This window comes from Bubalus bubalis, chromosome 5 (assembly GCF_019923935.1).
Source record: "Bubalus bubalis isolate 160015118507 breed Murrah chromosome 5, NDDB_SH_1, whole genome shotgun sequence".
Classification (NCBI taxonomy): Eukaryota; Metazoa; Chordata; class Mammalia; order Artiodactyla; family Bovidae; genus Bubalus; species Bubalus bubalis.
This window is the reverse complement of record NC_059161.1, coordinates 51,733,615-51,749,143: the sequence shown is the minus strand read 5'-3', so window position 1 is coordinate 51,749,143 and position 15,529 is coordinate 51,733,615. Positions and strand designations below refer to the sequence as shown.

The following is a 15,529-nucleotide window of genomic DNA, read 5'->3' as shown; positions in this document are numbered from 1 at the left end:
GACAAGGAAGGACCAGGGGTCTGGGCAGGGGTGGGCAGCCGGAGTCATCATATTAACTTGCAATTCCTTCTGTTATTTTTTCCCCCCATTCCACAACTAAAAACAAACTACAATCCTCACAGGATACTTATTAATCAACCCCATTAAAAAAATCAGTCTCATCCACCATTAGAAGCTCTGGTCAGCAGGACCACACTGAGTTGAGATGGATTCAGGCACCAAGAACCTTGGCATTTCAGGTGTTCAGCACTAACCCCAAGCCAGGAAGACCTGGATCAGGAGTATTTGTTGCAAACGGAGACGTATAGAGCTAGTGACACATTTCCACGAGTGATGCAGTGGAATCCTTTAAGCCATCCCTGTGAGAGTCCCTTGGATTGCAAGATCAAACTAGTCAGTCCTAAAAGAAATCAGTCCTGAATATTTATTGGAAGCTGAAGCTGAAGCTCTAATCCTTTGGCTACCGGATGTGAAGAACTGACTCACTGGAAAATATCCTGATGCTGGGAAAGATTGAAGGCAGGAACATAAGGGGACAACAGAGGATGAGATGGTTGGATGGCATCAATAACTCAATGCACATGAGTTTAAGGAAGCTCTGGCAGTTGGTGAGGACAGGGAAACCTGGTGTGCTGCAGTCCATGGGGTCACAAGTAGTTGGACACAACTGAGCGACTAAACTGAACTGTGAGGGGGGAACAACCAGGGACACCCACAGGGTTTAACTGAAAGCTGGCTGAGGTCTCCAGAGCAAACAGAACCACTGAGCTGTGAACTGCAAGTGAGGGGAAAGCAGAGGGGACCCTCAGCGCAGGGCCTGGATGCTAATCCCAGCCAGCCCACCTGCAAACAGCAGGGTGACTCGGGATGACCACACAACCTCTCCCCAGGGGATGGAGGGAGGGCACTGGTGGGCTGACATTCACAGATGAATCCTCATCCTCCACCTGCCACACGGTGGCCACAACTAAGCCACATATCTGAGTAAACAAAGACAGCGGCCCCTTTCTGCCAGGAAAATACAGACTGATGTCACTGTCTTTGCTGGTGTGGAATACCTTTCATGTCGATCACAGTATGTACAGCAGGTCTCTGAGGGGACAGAGCCCCAGTGTCACATTAGGCTCGGGATGAATGGTGGGGTGGAGGGGAGGGCTGCCCAGAGGCAGAAAGGGGAGACCTGGACTGACTCTGCTCAGCAGTGCAGACTCAGGCAGGCAGGACAACGTCCCCACAGGCAACCGTCTCCCTGATCCTTCTCAGAAGCCCCTCCCCAGCCTTCCTCCTCCTGCTGGCGGTGGGGTGGGGAGAACAAGGGCAGAGTTTCCCCATGGGATCAGCCAACAGGAGAAGAACCCAGCCGGATCCCCTCTCCCCGCTAAGCTCAGGGCCCCAGCCCTCCCTACCCAGGCTGGGCCCGGAGCTGTACCTGGGGGGCCAGAGTGCACAGCGGCAGGCGCTGAAGCTGCGGAGGGTGGGGCTGCTGCCCCCACCGGGGTGCTGCTCTCTGGGGGGAATATACGGTCCTGCTTTTTGATCTTCAGTTTCTTGAAGTAAGAGATATCTCGGAATTCCTAAAGAACGTAAGTTATAGTTAAACCAGTTCTCCCACGAAATAACCAACTGACAGAGCAAAGAATTTGAGAATCTTTCTCTTCTTATAATAAAGAATAACAAAATAGGAAGACTGGAGGCTTTTGGTATGAAATACAGGTGATATAGTACTTATGACTAGTGCTTCTACATTTATAATAGACCTGGTACTGTGACGCTTTAAGAAGAAAAATATTTTCTTTAAAAAGAAAAAAGAAAAAAACCTGTTGATTATCTGGTCAGGGGACCTCTGCTGGAACCTGATTACAACCCTCGGGCCTCACTCTCGAGTTGCAATCCTAAGGGTCAAGAGGCATTGTCCTGGGGTCATATGTCCTTTCCATGACCAAAAGCCCCTCAGACTCTCCACATCCCGGGTGAGAGGTTATTACCTAGAAGGAAATCAAGGCAATTCTCTTCCCTTCCTAGAAGCGACCGTGGATGCAGGCGGCCCGACACCAGTCAGTGTCCAGCACAGTCCACCTGCACCCCAGGTGTCACCATGGGCTCTGCTCTAAGTGGTCACACAATAAGCATCACATGCACGAGGCTCAGGGGTACCAGTTCCCTACTCTCCTCAGTCTTCATCCCACCAACAAAGAGTCCTTCCCCACTAGAGCACACGGAGCTCTGCTCAGTGTCACGTGGCAGCCTGGATGGGAGGGGGGTCTGGGGTAGAACGGATATGTACATATGTATGGCTGAGTCCCTTCACTGTTTATCAACACTGTTAACCGGCTATACTCCAATACAAAATAAAAAGTTAAAAATAAGTCCTTTCCTGCTAGATCCATGGTCAATGACCACCCAGTGGATAAAACATATGCTGGGCATCTAACATGTGCCACACGTCACAGTGGGTTTAAGAGAGTTTTGGCCTTTGAGAAACAAGTTCAGTCTTGACTGAGAGTCAGATGTAAGGAGGCAACTTCCAGATAGGAGCTAGCTTCTAAACCAGAGGTGTGCTAAAGTGATGCAACACTGGGAACGCTGGGAGGGCTCCTCAGAGGTAGTGACCTGCTCAGCTGGCTGGAAGCTGGAAAGCAGGCAGTTAGGTAAATGCATCGGACGGGTATTGTGATGTACTGGGAACACACAACTGTAGTTGGTTCCCCACTGCGGAGTGCGTGATCCAAGAGACACAGATGAGGATGGACTGGGGAAGGGGTGAGACGGAGATGGAGAGAACGTGCGTCGTGTGGTGAGAGCAGGATGCGAAGAGGAATAAAAGAGCCAAAAGAGGGGCTGCAGAAGGCAACTGGAGTCAGACCATGGAGGGCTTTGAGAAAGGGGGTTCAAGCCAAGGAGATGCCCTTGATTCTGGGATCCAAGCCCCTGGTGGCCGCACAGTCCCTACACAGGGCCTGTAAGTCCATGAGTTCGCCTGGGCAGCAAGCACTGCTGACCTGACAAAATGTCTTGCACATCCAGGTATCCTTTTGTAACAACCTTTAAAAAACCACACATAGATGCAGTGCAATTGACGTATCAAGCACAAAATAGTTCACGTAACAATCTTATTTTTTCCCCAACCTATGGTAGCTCAGACTGTAAAGCATCTGCCTACAATGCCGAAGACCCGGATTCAATCCCTGGGTCCGGAAGATCCTCTGGAGAAGGAAATGGCAAACCCACTCCAGTACTCTTGCCTGGAAAATCCCACGGACAGAGGAGCATGGTAGGTTACAGTCCATGGGGTCGCAGTCGGACACAATTGAGCAACGTCACTCACTCAAGATACTGAAAGGGGTACAAATACCACAAATGGGCTCGTAACATTGGCATTCTCAGAAGAACTGGGAAAATATTTCTAGAATAAATGGGGAATCACTTTGAGGTTTTAAGGGTGGGGCAGCGACAAAGTCAGATTTGTTTCAGAGCAGCTGCACAAGAGGTATTCAATAATTACGGTAGGGGACAGAGAAGGCAGGAAAAGAATGAGTGCAAAAGGGGAAAACGTGGGAAAGTGGTGATCAGCCCCGATGCAGGTGACAGATGCATACACTGCTGGTCCAAATGCTCCCCACCCCAGGAGAAGACACAGGCAGTGAGGGAACCTGACGGACACCAACCCCAAAGCCCAGTGAGCGGCAGGGCCACGACTGCCCCCAGTGGTGCTGGGTCCTTCCAGCAGCGCCCCCGACACTGCTGGCACCCCAGCAGCACAGCTCCTAACAAGGTGCCCCAACTGAGGCTTTTTGCCTTCTGAGGACTCAGCAGAGAGAAGGTGACAGGGGACACGTGAACCCTGGGTCCTACTCCTCCTCCAGCACCTAGGCAAAGAAATGTCCTTGAGAAGCACCCTCCTGTCATAAAGGCCGGAATCGCCACTGGTTCACCCCTGTGTCCCTTGTGCCTAGAACAGTGCCTGGCAGAGGATAGGCACTTGAGAAACAGAAATTAAAAATGACCCACAGTCTTTGCATTTTACACCAGCTGAACAAACCTGTGCTGCAGCTGGAAGCGCATTGGTTCTCCATCTGTGTAGTTTGCAAATGTACAGAACTAGTGACATAACTTTATATTCTGATTATGAGGAAGGCCCCAATGTAAAGAGGTCTGAGACATTCTACTCTGCAGTCATGGTGGCCTCAAGTGTGGACAAGCATGGAAGTGGCACCAGGTTTTTCTGTAAATAGATCCCAGGATTGCTCCTACCTCCCACCATACTTACCTTTGGGGTCACCCACTCCTTCCGGTTGGGCGTCTGTGTCTTGACCATACACTTGGTCCAGGCAGTCACATCCCCGGTACAGTAATAGGCGTCGCCCTTGAAGACCAGCTGGCCCGAGCATTCCTCGCAGGGAAGGAGGGCGCCGAACAGCATACCGTCGGCCACGCGGTCCAAGATCTGAAGCCAGTGAAGAAACATGTCAGTGAGGAAAGGCAGGGGGCCGTGAGAGGACATTTGCCAATGTGGGATGAAGAATCTGCACAGACTTCACTTGCTAAAAAAGGGAGTGCCCTGAGGCTCCCTAACATTCCCCAGGGGAGGCGGATCATGGTTGCAACTTGGATCTTATGTCCACGCATGAAGTGTTCCTGCAGTTACCCCTTCCCTCGGAGACTGAGAAATAGAGGGAGAGCCCAGAGAATCCACTGCTTCTGAGTGCACCGCAGTGACGGCAGGGCCTGCTGGGAAAACAGCCCTCGTGGCCCCCAGGGAGTCTGGGAGGAAGGCAGCAGAGAGAGCTCCTCGGGCCCAACGGTGTGGCATGAACACACGAGGCAGACGTGCAGCCCACCTCAGTGCTTGAGCGCCTGCCCCTTCCTGCCCCGCAAATGGCGACCTTGATGGCGATGACCATGCAACACGACTGTGGAATGTCGCTCCCAATTAATACCAGCAGGTGTTCAACCGGAGGGCCTCCCACACTCCACCGGGACAGTCACCGCACACGGCCTGGCCGCCTGGCTCGCGGCTCCCGAAACACAAGGGCAGCTCACCGCCGACTCCCCGGAGGGCACTTCCTGCTTGTTGAAGATGAGCAGCTCTTTCAGGTCGTTCGTCGAGCACGCTTTCTTTAACTCGTCCTTGACGTTCCAGATCAGGTCGTTCTGGGCCTGCGTACAACAGCCAGCAGCTGAGAGATCGGCTCTTTTCAGAGAAAGAAGCCCAACCAGAGGAAGGTTCCACCCTGGCCCTGCTTTGGCTCCCATCATAGCCCTGCTTCACAGCCCTGCTCTGAGTGGAGCTGCCGCATCCCCAGGACTCTGCTCCTAGCACGGGGTGCCGTGTCTGAGTCGGCCTGGGGTTTGGGCACTTGGGCACCGGAGTCCCTGGAACCAGCCTCTCAGACAAATCCCAGGACACGCACGCAAGAAGGCACCGGGTTTATCTGTCCCAACACCCAGCACCGAAGGGAGGAGGGTCGGCTCCCCAACTACCTGCGAGCGAGCAGGGACAAGCCCCAAACACCCCGACCGCCTCAACTGCGCATTATGCTCACTATTGTGAACAGACTTCAGGTCTTCTGAACATAGACTGTAAATCTCTGTGGTAACATTTATGCAGTGCTTACTCTTCGTGGGCACTTTTCCCGTCACTGCACTTATTCTCACACGTGCTTTGCTTAGGAAGGCAGTGGCCTCCCCACAGCAGAGTCAGGGCAGGGGAGCGCTTCCTCCCGCTTTAGGGGACTGGGCGGGTCATGCCCTGAGACCCCACCTCTGCAAGACAGATGGAAATGCCAGCTCTCTCAGCACCAGGTGAGAAGGGCTTTAACGTGACAAAGCTGCATCACACACACTGCTTCCCCTGCCCCACCTCCGTAAGGGCCTCTCAGTAATAGTGACCCCTGGAACTTCCCTGGTGGTACAGTGGCTAAGAATCTGTGCCTCTACTGCAAGGGGCACGGGTTCGAGGCCTGGTTGGGGAGCTAAGATCCCACATGCTTCACGGTGTGGTCCAAAAACAAAGTGAAAATGAATACAAGTATGCATCATTTTTTAAAAATAAAATATACAATTTAAAAAATCCACCCCTGCAGGACCACGTGGTGAGCCTTGGAATGAGATAGCATAAGGAACGAGGGAGGACAAGGAAGAAGTCTAAGGGCGCAAGGTGAGACGGAAGCAGCAGAAGGATGAGGTCACCTACGTGACCAAGGACGGGAAGCCAGCACAAACGGATGTGCCGGGTTGGGGAGCGTGTGGAGCACGGAAGGGAGAACACCAAACCCACTGTAGCGGCCCTGCAGCCAGGGCTGGCACAAAGCAGACACGTTTTAAACTGCAGGACAACCCACACCGAATCTGTGATTCGTGTTAAGCATGGAAATCACACCCCCAAGAAGAGATCGATGGCCTAACAAACACTCGCCATTTTCTGGTTAATAAGTCTTACTTTGCTTCGACAATGTTTACCAACACGGTGACGAATGTCTCTGTTCAATGACAACCGGTCTAACGGGCAGTTTTCTCCTTTTACTATATGCCTTCTATTTTTTTTCCCCCCAAGAAGAGACTTTCATTAAAAGAAAATTGAATTTTATCTCTTTCAGCCATTCTCTGTGCCAAGAACCTTCGGCATCCTTGAATTCAATACTCAGTTTCCAATGTGCTCCAGGTCTGGGATGCGGTGATGCACTGTATGGCTGAGGCGTGACACGCATCCCAGCACGAGGCTGCTGAGTGGGAAGCGACAGCTGGGCTCCCACCAGCCTGGCCACTGGTCTGACGCTGAGAGCCCACTGTGGATGCCTTCATGTTGCTTTGGGAGGAGGGAAGAAAGCCTGGGGGGAAAGCCAGGCTACCGAACAACAACTATTGATTTGGGAATTTTAAAAGCTCTTATAAAGCAGGATACCCGCATCTCCTTTAACTTTCTCCCCAGAATGAGGAAGAGAATTAGACTGAATGGCGAGAGGAGACACGCAGCTCAGGACTCACCTTAAGGGCCTTTTCAAGTCTAATCTCCTTGTCTTTTTCTTTTTTAGATTTCTTCTTGGTCACTTCATCTATTCCATCCACCTCATCGCCTTTTCTCTTTCTGAAAGAGACAAAGGATGTGAGAGAAAGAATCAGAACCACTGAAACCCTGAAAGCCGATGCCTCGGGTGACACAGCATCCTCAGGCCACTCGAATGCAGCCCGGCCAGGCGCTGCCCACTCAGGAGCTTGCCGTCTGCTCAGGTCTGCAGCTGCCACTTCACGACACACTCCACTGTGAGGACGGGCCAGCGGTCGCTCCAGAGCCTTGGAACAACCTGGCGCAGCACCTAGGGCTTAGACCCCATCTGACATCAAAATGCCACCCATCTCCTGGCATAGACCAGGCCTGGAAGGTTCTGGCAGGGACTATGCTACAGGTTAAGGCCACGGCTGAGGGCAGGGACCGCAGAAGACAAAGCACCAGTGTCAGGCACTGAGTCTTTCAAGCTAAGACACAGGGCTGCTCCTGAGGCCAAGAAGCTGTTCTCAAATGCGGGAGGCCGAGCTATCCTTTCAAGCCCAACAAGCAGCAGTAGTCTAGGCGCCGCCAGCTGGTCTGCCTCAGCCAGGTCAGCAAACAGTGCTGACCAAGGAGCATCACCCCTGACTTGAGAGAGGGCACTGAGGGTCATCAGTAGCCCCTAGAAACAGGGGAGGCCAGCCATGGTGGTTAATGCTTTCAGCTGTCACGCTGGCCTGAGATCGAACCCCTGGATTTTCCCTCATTCATTAAAGTGGGGAAAAGAATCCTCTCTGCCTTGTAGGATCATGGTGATGGTTAAATGAATTATCCTGTAAAAGGCTTAGCATAGCGCCCAGCACACCAGAATGCTCAACCCATTCTAGTGGTTACGGCATAAATGGAAGCTTATACCTTCTTCTTACACCTATACTGAGTGTCAAAGCGCCCTGAGGACTTTAAAATCCATGCCTCTGACTTTCTAGTTTTCTTTAACATTCCAGAACCACATGTGCTATACAATAAACTTGTGCACTTATTTCATTTTTAAAATTTACTATTTGCTTATGGCTGCTCTGGGTCTTTATTGCCGCGTGCAGGCTTTCTCTAGATGTGGTGCGAAGACTTCTTTACTGTGGTGGATTCTCTTGTTGCACAGCATGGGCTCTAGGGCACACAGGCTTAGCTGCCCTGCAGCACGTCAAATCTTCCCAAACCAGGGACTGAACCCGTGTCCCCAGCACTGCAAGGCAGACTCTCAACCACTGGACCACCAGGAAGTCCTACAGGCGCGCATTTAGAACTGGAATAGTGCTTGAAGGCCATCTCTGCACTTGAGGATGCCATGGGGACGTGAGAGCTGGCCATGGAGCGGTGAGAGGCGGTGGCGGACTCAAGTCAGGGGGACGCTCAGACGGGGCAGTCAGGAGGGTGCAGCAGTCTGATACAGACTCTGGGTCTGTGGGAAGCCCTTCCCTGAAGCCCCATGGGCACCCCCCACCCCCAGCCCTCTACCCACCTTTCACCCTTGATGCCCGGGAGCTGCTTCTTGAGGGTTTCTTGGTCCTCTGCGGTGAGGACGCTGAAGCCCATGAGCTGGCTTGCGCTGAACTCGGGACGGAAGCCCAGCTCCTCCCGTTTCTGAACAAAACACTTTGGGTGGTACCAGCAGTCAACCATGCCCAGCTGGGGCTTATCGGGGTACACCACCTTCTTGGACAGGCGCACCTGGCCCTGTAGGAGAATCCACACGTGTTAAAAGAGAGACAAGGAAGGGTGGTCAAACATCGGGGCGGCCCAGGGGCGACCAGGTCCACAATGAAGGTGATGGGAGGGCTGCTGGAAGGTTTTGGTTCTTTTATGCCATTAAGGATTGTGTTACCCTGAAGCCTCTGCTCCCTAATTTTAAGTAAGGTTAAGTCCAACTAGCTACCTACCCACCCAGCTGCCTGGGCAAGTGATAAAGTGGTAACATCACCCTGAGGACGCTCTGCAGACCCCAGTGCAGAGGTAAGAACAATGCCTGGGACACTAGACTGCAGGCTCATGGGAGCCAGAAGTAGAAGTATTAGTTGCTCAGTCGTATTTGACTCTGCAATCCCATTGACTGTAGCCCGTCAGGATCCTCTGCCCAAGGAATTCTCCAGGCAAGAATATTGGAGCGGGTTGTCTGTTTTCTCCTCCAGGGCATCTTCCCGACCCAGGGATTGAACCTGGGTCTCCTGTATTTCAGGCAGATTCTTTACCATCTGAGCCACCAGGGAAGCCCCCGAGGGACACAGAGCAGGCCTCAATCCCAGCAGGGATTTTGTGCAACCTCCTACCCAGCCTCCTCAGTCTCTTCATGCAGATGAAGGCTCCCTAAAATGCGGTAGCAAACCCGTAAGCTAGCATCCAGTCCTGCCATCCTGCCCTGGTCTGACATCCCTAGTGAGTTTCAGGCCTGTGAGCCCCAGATGGGGAAACTCGGACCAAGTGGCACTGACACAACTCCACCTCAGGCCTGGCCACGCTCCATGACACACGGCCTTGGGTGCTGCCTTTGAAACTTTCAACTTTTGCCTCAAATTCTTGGGGTAGAAGGCAGCTGGAGAAGATCTAGAGATTCCATGTTTTTCCTTTCTGAACACTCACTGACTCGCCTCAATTTCCTGTACAATACTGAGGAGGTAGAAACTTCTCATCAGTGCCTTAAATTAATCAACCAGAATGTTTGCCTAAGATGAGAGGATCTCTGGTAACAAGGCTAAAGGGCACAGGCCAACCCCTCGATCCGCGTCTGAGCTACTCAGACGGCCATCACCTCACCTGACCAGCTGTCATTCTACAGGGGTGAGAGCTGGAAAGGAAGGAGGGTGGACGGAGTTCCTGACTAAGCGGAAGAAAGCCTGGAAGCTGACACTAGGGAACAAACGCACTCCTTAAACTGAGTCTACCATAAAACACAACCAACAGCTTCCTGCAGCCCTTTGGGGGTCCAGAAGAGACCCACTGTGTACATGGTTTCCAAACTCTCCCAGGTTTCCTAAGAGCAGGTTCAATGACACACAAGGACGGGACCATGAATGATCAGGGCTAGATCTGCCCACAAGAAAAGTCACGGTTATCTCCTGTCTCTACTAAGATGATTCACTTTATTTTTGCCCAGCACCTAAAGCCCTATTTTCTTTTTCTTTTGAGCTATCCAATGACATTCAGTGCAAGAAATCCAGAAAGGCAGACAGACCAAGCCCCAAGCTCTCACCTTGTCTATCTTCTCCATGCAGCTCTTGCACGTGCTTCTGTTGGACTTGGCGTACCCTGCCCCGAAGTCAATCAGCGTCTTCTCAGTCTTGCTGCCAACTCCATCTTGGCCTTTGCCTGAAACATCTAACACAGCCACGCTCAGTTCAACAGCCTCAGTGTAGTTCCAAAGAGCCCTGTCCCCCTCTACCTCTTGGGATTCCTCTACCAGGACACCTTGTGTTTTGGGCAACCACAGCTGGTCCATCTCTTCTATGTTTGTTTCTAACTACTGTGGTTGGTTAACAGTTTCTTCTCTGGCAATGAAATTAAAAATTTTCTCAGGCTCCTGGAAACAGCACAATGTTAGCTGGTGGTGGTCTTACCACTCCCACCCCTGGGCTCCTCCTCTGCAGCCCCCTTCCTCACTTTGGAAAGAACTTAGTAAGTGTTTACTATGACGTATGATAATAGATCAACAGGAGAATGAACAAACAAACTGAGATATAGTCAAAAGACTACTCTTCGGTAATTAAAAAAAGAAGAATTGATGACACATAAGACAACCTGGATGAGTCTCACAGACATGCTGAGCAAAAGCAGTTTAAAAGAGAAAAAGATACTATTGCTTTCTCTCCCAAATGCTAAATCACACAAAATTAATCCAAAGGGACAGAAATCAGAACAATGGTTACCTTGCTGAGAGGAAAGATGACTCAGAAAGGACCCAACGGACCCTTCTGGGGCTACTTATTGATGGGTGAATGTTAGATGCATGCATGCACTTGCCAAAATTCACTGAACTGTACGTGTAAAGTCTGTGCATGTAACCGTATATTATTTTAAAAATTCTGGATGAAAAATTTCAAAATACTAAGAACAGGTATTGTGAGAAAACAGATATTACAACAAGAACAGTGACTCAAAGAAGAAGCTTCATTATGATGAAACACATGTCCAGCGAAATGAAAAGTACTTAGGGATGGATGGTGTGGAAGTGGAGAAATGGGTACATCACACATCGCTGGTACAGGTAGAACTGATACAATCCTTCTAAAAGGCAGGTTGGCACACACACCTTGAAACAGTTCATCTGTTTTAGCAGTATTTCCTCCTCTTAGAATTAAAGAAATAACTGGATAGATGCCCAGGATATATGAGAAATTTGTGACAGTTCTGTTTGTAACAGAGCTAAATGGTTTACAGCCTAGTTTCAAAAGCAAGAGAGTCTGGACTTGAATCTCTCCACGGGCGTTCACCACCATGCTAACCTTGGGCCACTCAACTAACCTTCAGGTGTCTCAGCTCAACTGGAAAAACTGATAAAGCAATATGACAAGGATTCAATCAAATTACTGTAATATATGCCAAATACTTAAATGATGCACAAAATTTAGCAAGATCTGAATAAATGAATACAATGTTATCTTAAACAATAATGATGGAAATCTGTAACTTTTAATGTGAGAAGAGTAAATATTAAACTATAAAATGCAATGTGTAGACCACAGGGAAATACAAATCAAGATTATGAAATATCACTTCAAAACATTAAGGATATTTTTAAAACTCCTGTAAAACCAAAAAATCCAGAAAACAAAAGTGTTGATAAGGATTGGAGAAATCAGAAGCCCACAGCTGCTGTGGCAAACAGTACTACAGTTTACACAAAAAAACTGAATGTAGAGTATTGATATGAAAATTCCACTGATGATAATTCCACTCATAACTCCACTTATGAGTATATATATAAGAGAACAGAAAACAGGGTCTGCATCAGATAAATGCACACCAATATTCACCAAAGACCAAAAGGCAGAAACAACCCAAATGTCCACCAAAGAATGAACAGATAAATGAAATGTGGAATAGCTATATCACAGAATTCTTACCCAGCCTTTAAAAGGAAGGAAATTCTGACAGACGCCACATGAATGAACCCTGAAGACATGAGGAGTAAAATAAGTCAGACACAGATGGACAAATACAGTATAGGCCAAACACAAAAGGATAAATACTGTATGATTCCACATGTATGAGGTACTTAGAAGTAATCAAACTCACAGAGACAGAAACAGTGGTTGTCAGAGAGTAGGGGGAGGAGAAAAGAGGAGTTAATGTTTCATGGGTATGAAGTAATACTTTGGAAGATGAACAAGTTTTGAAGAAGGATGATGGTGTGGCTGCATAGCAGTGTGAATTGCACTTAACACCACTGAAATGTACACTCAAAGTGGTAAGCACTGTGTTATGTATATTTTATCACAAAGAAAAGGTGACTGAACATTAAAAAAAAATTATTATACTTAAGGTAGAAACCTTTTTCTGCAGGAGTAAAAACACACGAACACACAAGCATCAATGTCTGAATAGAAAAACATTTTCTAATAAGACACCCTGCAATATTAATGATAGTTCTTTCCGAATTACAGGATCTGGGACAATTTAAAACTTCTTGTTCTCCAAAACAGCCTGGAGTCACAATCATAGGTTAAACTGGGTCAGTTCACAGGAAAGCAGAGAAATGAGAATACAGTCTCAGGAGATAGCCTTCAAAGGATGATTAAAAAATAAAATCGACCGTTTAAAATTTAAAGGCAGCTCACCAAGTTGAGTTTGTGGATACGGACCAACTGACCACAGCTTATACGGAGAGGCAGGAGACGCAGAACAGCCAATGCAATATTGAAGAGGAACAAAGTCAGGGAACTGACACTGCCTGACAACAAGACTCACTGTAAAGCTATATAATCAAATCAGTGTGATGCTGGCGAAACTGATAAATAAGCCAGAACACAGTCCAGAAGTATACCCACACAGACACAGTCACTTGATGTTTGATAAAAGAGCAAAGTCAACTCAGTGGAGAACAGACAGCTTTTTCAACAAGTGGTGCTGGGACAATAAGACATATACGTGCAAAAAAGTTTAATCTAGACAGATTACACCTGTGGCAAATAGTAACTCAAAATGGATCACAGACTTAAATGTATTGATGAAACATAAAACTATAAAACTTCTAGAAAATAACATGGGAGAAAATCTAGATGACCTTGGGTATGGTGCTAAGTTGCTTCAGTCGTGGCTGACTCTGTGTGACCTTATGGACTGCCAGGAGCCTTCCAGGCTCCTCTGTCCATGGGATTCTCCAAGCAAGAATACTGGAGTGGGTTGCCATTTCCTCCTCCAGGGGATCTTCCCAACCCAGGGATTGAACCTGTGTTTCTTAAGTCTCCTGCATTGGCAGGTGAGTTCTTTACCACTAGCACCATCTGGGTATGGTGGTAACTTTTTATTTACTTATCAATTATTATTATTCTTAAAGTTTTTTGGCTGTGCCTTACAGCATGTGGGATCTTAGTTCCTCGACCAGGGATTGAACCTGTGCCCCCTGCATTGGAGGCGTAGAGTCTCAACCACTGTACTGCCAGGGAAGCCCCTGGTGATAACTTTTTAGAGATGGTACCAGACCCAGCACATAAAAGAAATAGTTGATAAGTCAGACTTTACTAAAATTAAAAAATGTCTACTCTGTGAAAGATAGCACCAAGAGAATAAAAGATATAAGCCACAGACTGAGAGAAAATACTTGCAAAAGGCATATCTGATAAAGGACTGCTATCCAAACTATATGATGAATTCAATAAAACGAAATGAAAAGATGCTCAAAATCATATGGTACTTCTTGCTATTCAGTCGTCAAGTTGTTTCTGATTCTCTGTGATCCCATGGGCTGCAGCATGGCAGGCCTCCCTGTCCCTCACCATCTCCTGGAGTTTTCCCAAGTTCATGTCCATTGAATTGGTGATGTCATCCAACCATCTTATCTGTTGTTGCCCTCGTCTCCTGCTGCCTTCAATTTTTCCCAGCATCAGGGATTTTTCCAATGAGTCGGCTCTTCGCATCAGGTAGCCAAAGTACTGGAGCTTCAGCTTCAGCATCAGTCCTTCCAATGAGTATTCGTGGTTGATTTCCTTTAGGATTGAATGGTTTGATCTTCCTGTTGTCCAAGGGACTCTCAAGAGTATTCTCTAGCACCAGCTTGAAAGCATCAGTTCTTTGGCACTGCTTTCTTTATGGCCCAACTCTCACATCCATACGTGGCTACTAGAAAAAGACTACAGCCTTGACTATACAAACTTTTGTTGGCAAAGTGATGTCCTTGCTTTTTAATACACTGTCTAGGTTTGTTGTAACTTTCCTGTCTTCAAGAAGCAATCGTCTTCTAATTTCATGGCTGCAGTCACCGTGCATGGTGATTCTGGAGCCCAAGAAGAGGAAATCTGTCACTGCTTCCACCTCGTCCCCTTCTATTTGCCATGAAGTGCTGGGACTGGATGCCATGATCTTAGTTTTTTAAATGTTGAGTTTTAAGCCAGCTTTTTCACTCTGCTCTTTCACCCTCAAAAGGCTAAGTTTCTGTTTGCTTTCTGCCATTAAAGTGGTATCATTTACATATTTGAGGTTGTTGATATTTCTCTTAGCAATCTTGATTCCAGCTTATAACTCATCCACCTTGGCATTTTGCAATGATGTGTTCTGCATATAAGTTAAACAAACAGGGTGACAATAACCAGCCTTGTCATACTGCTTTCTCAATTTTGAACCAGTCAGTTGTTCCATATAAGGTTCTAACTGTTGCTTCTTGACCTGCATAGAGGTTTCTCAGGAGACTGGTAAGATGGTCTGGTATTTCTATCTCTTTACGAGTTTTCCACAGTTATGAACCACAAAGTCAAAGGCTTTAGCATAGCCAGTGAAACAGAGGTGGATGTTTTTCTGGAATTCCCTTGCTTTCTCTATGATCCATGAGTGTTGGCAATTTAATCTCTGGTTCCTCTGCCTTTTCTAAATCCAAATTGAACGTCTGGAAGTTCTCCGTTCACGTACTGTGGAAGGCTGCAGGATTTTGAGCACAAGCTTATCAGCACGGGAGGTGAGTGCCACTGCACTGTAGTGTCAACGCTCTTTAGTACTGCCCTTCTTGGGGACTGGGGTGAAGCCTGACCTCTTTCAGTCCTGCGGTCACTGCTGGGTTTTCCAAATTTGCTGACGTGTTGGCTGCAGCACTTTAATAGCATCGTTTAGGATTTTAAATAACTCTGCTGGAATTCCATCACCTCCACTAGCTTTACTGGCAGCAGGGCTTCCTAAGGCCCACTTGACTTTACACTCCAGGACGTCCAGCTCTGGGTGAGTGACCACACCACTGTGGCTATCCAGGTCATTAAGATCTTTTTTGTCCAGTTCTGTATATTCTTGCCATCTCTTCTTAATCTCTTGTGCTTATATCAGATCTTAATGTTTCTGTCCATTATTGTG

The 15,529-nt window shown here is 48.2% G+C and overlaps 1 protein-coding gene across 3 annotated transcripts in view; it reads right to left on the bottom strand.

Annotated features, from left to right (window-relative positions):
- Positions 1 to 15,529, bottom strand: part of PARP1 (poly(ADP-ribose) polymerase 1) — a 48,380-nt gene that overhangs the window by 18,570 nt on the left and 14,281 nt on the right. For all 3 annotated transcript variants that reach the window (XM_044943097.2, XM_044943099.2, XM_006046078.4), the window contains 6 exons: positions 10,230 to 10,354; positions 8,505 to 8,719; positions 6,985 to 7,084; positions 5,041 to 5,157; positions 4,268 to 4,444; positions 1,430 to 1,574 (listed from right to left, as the gene is read on the bottom strand). In XM_044943097.2, the coding sequence (XP_044799032.2) occupies positions 1,430 to 1,574; positions 4,268 to 4,444; positions 5,041 to 5,157; positions 6,985 to 7,084; positions 8,505 to 8,719; positions 10,230 to 10,354 (879 nt within the window). The remainder of the gene's footprint in view (positions 1 to 1,429; positions 1,575 to 4,267; positions 4,445 to 5,040; positions 5,158 to 6,984; positions 7,085 to 8,504; positions 8,720 to 10,229; positions 10,355 to 15,529) is intronic.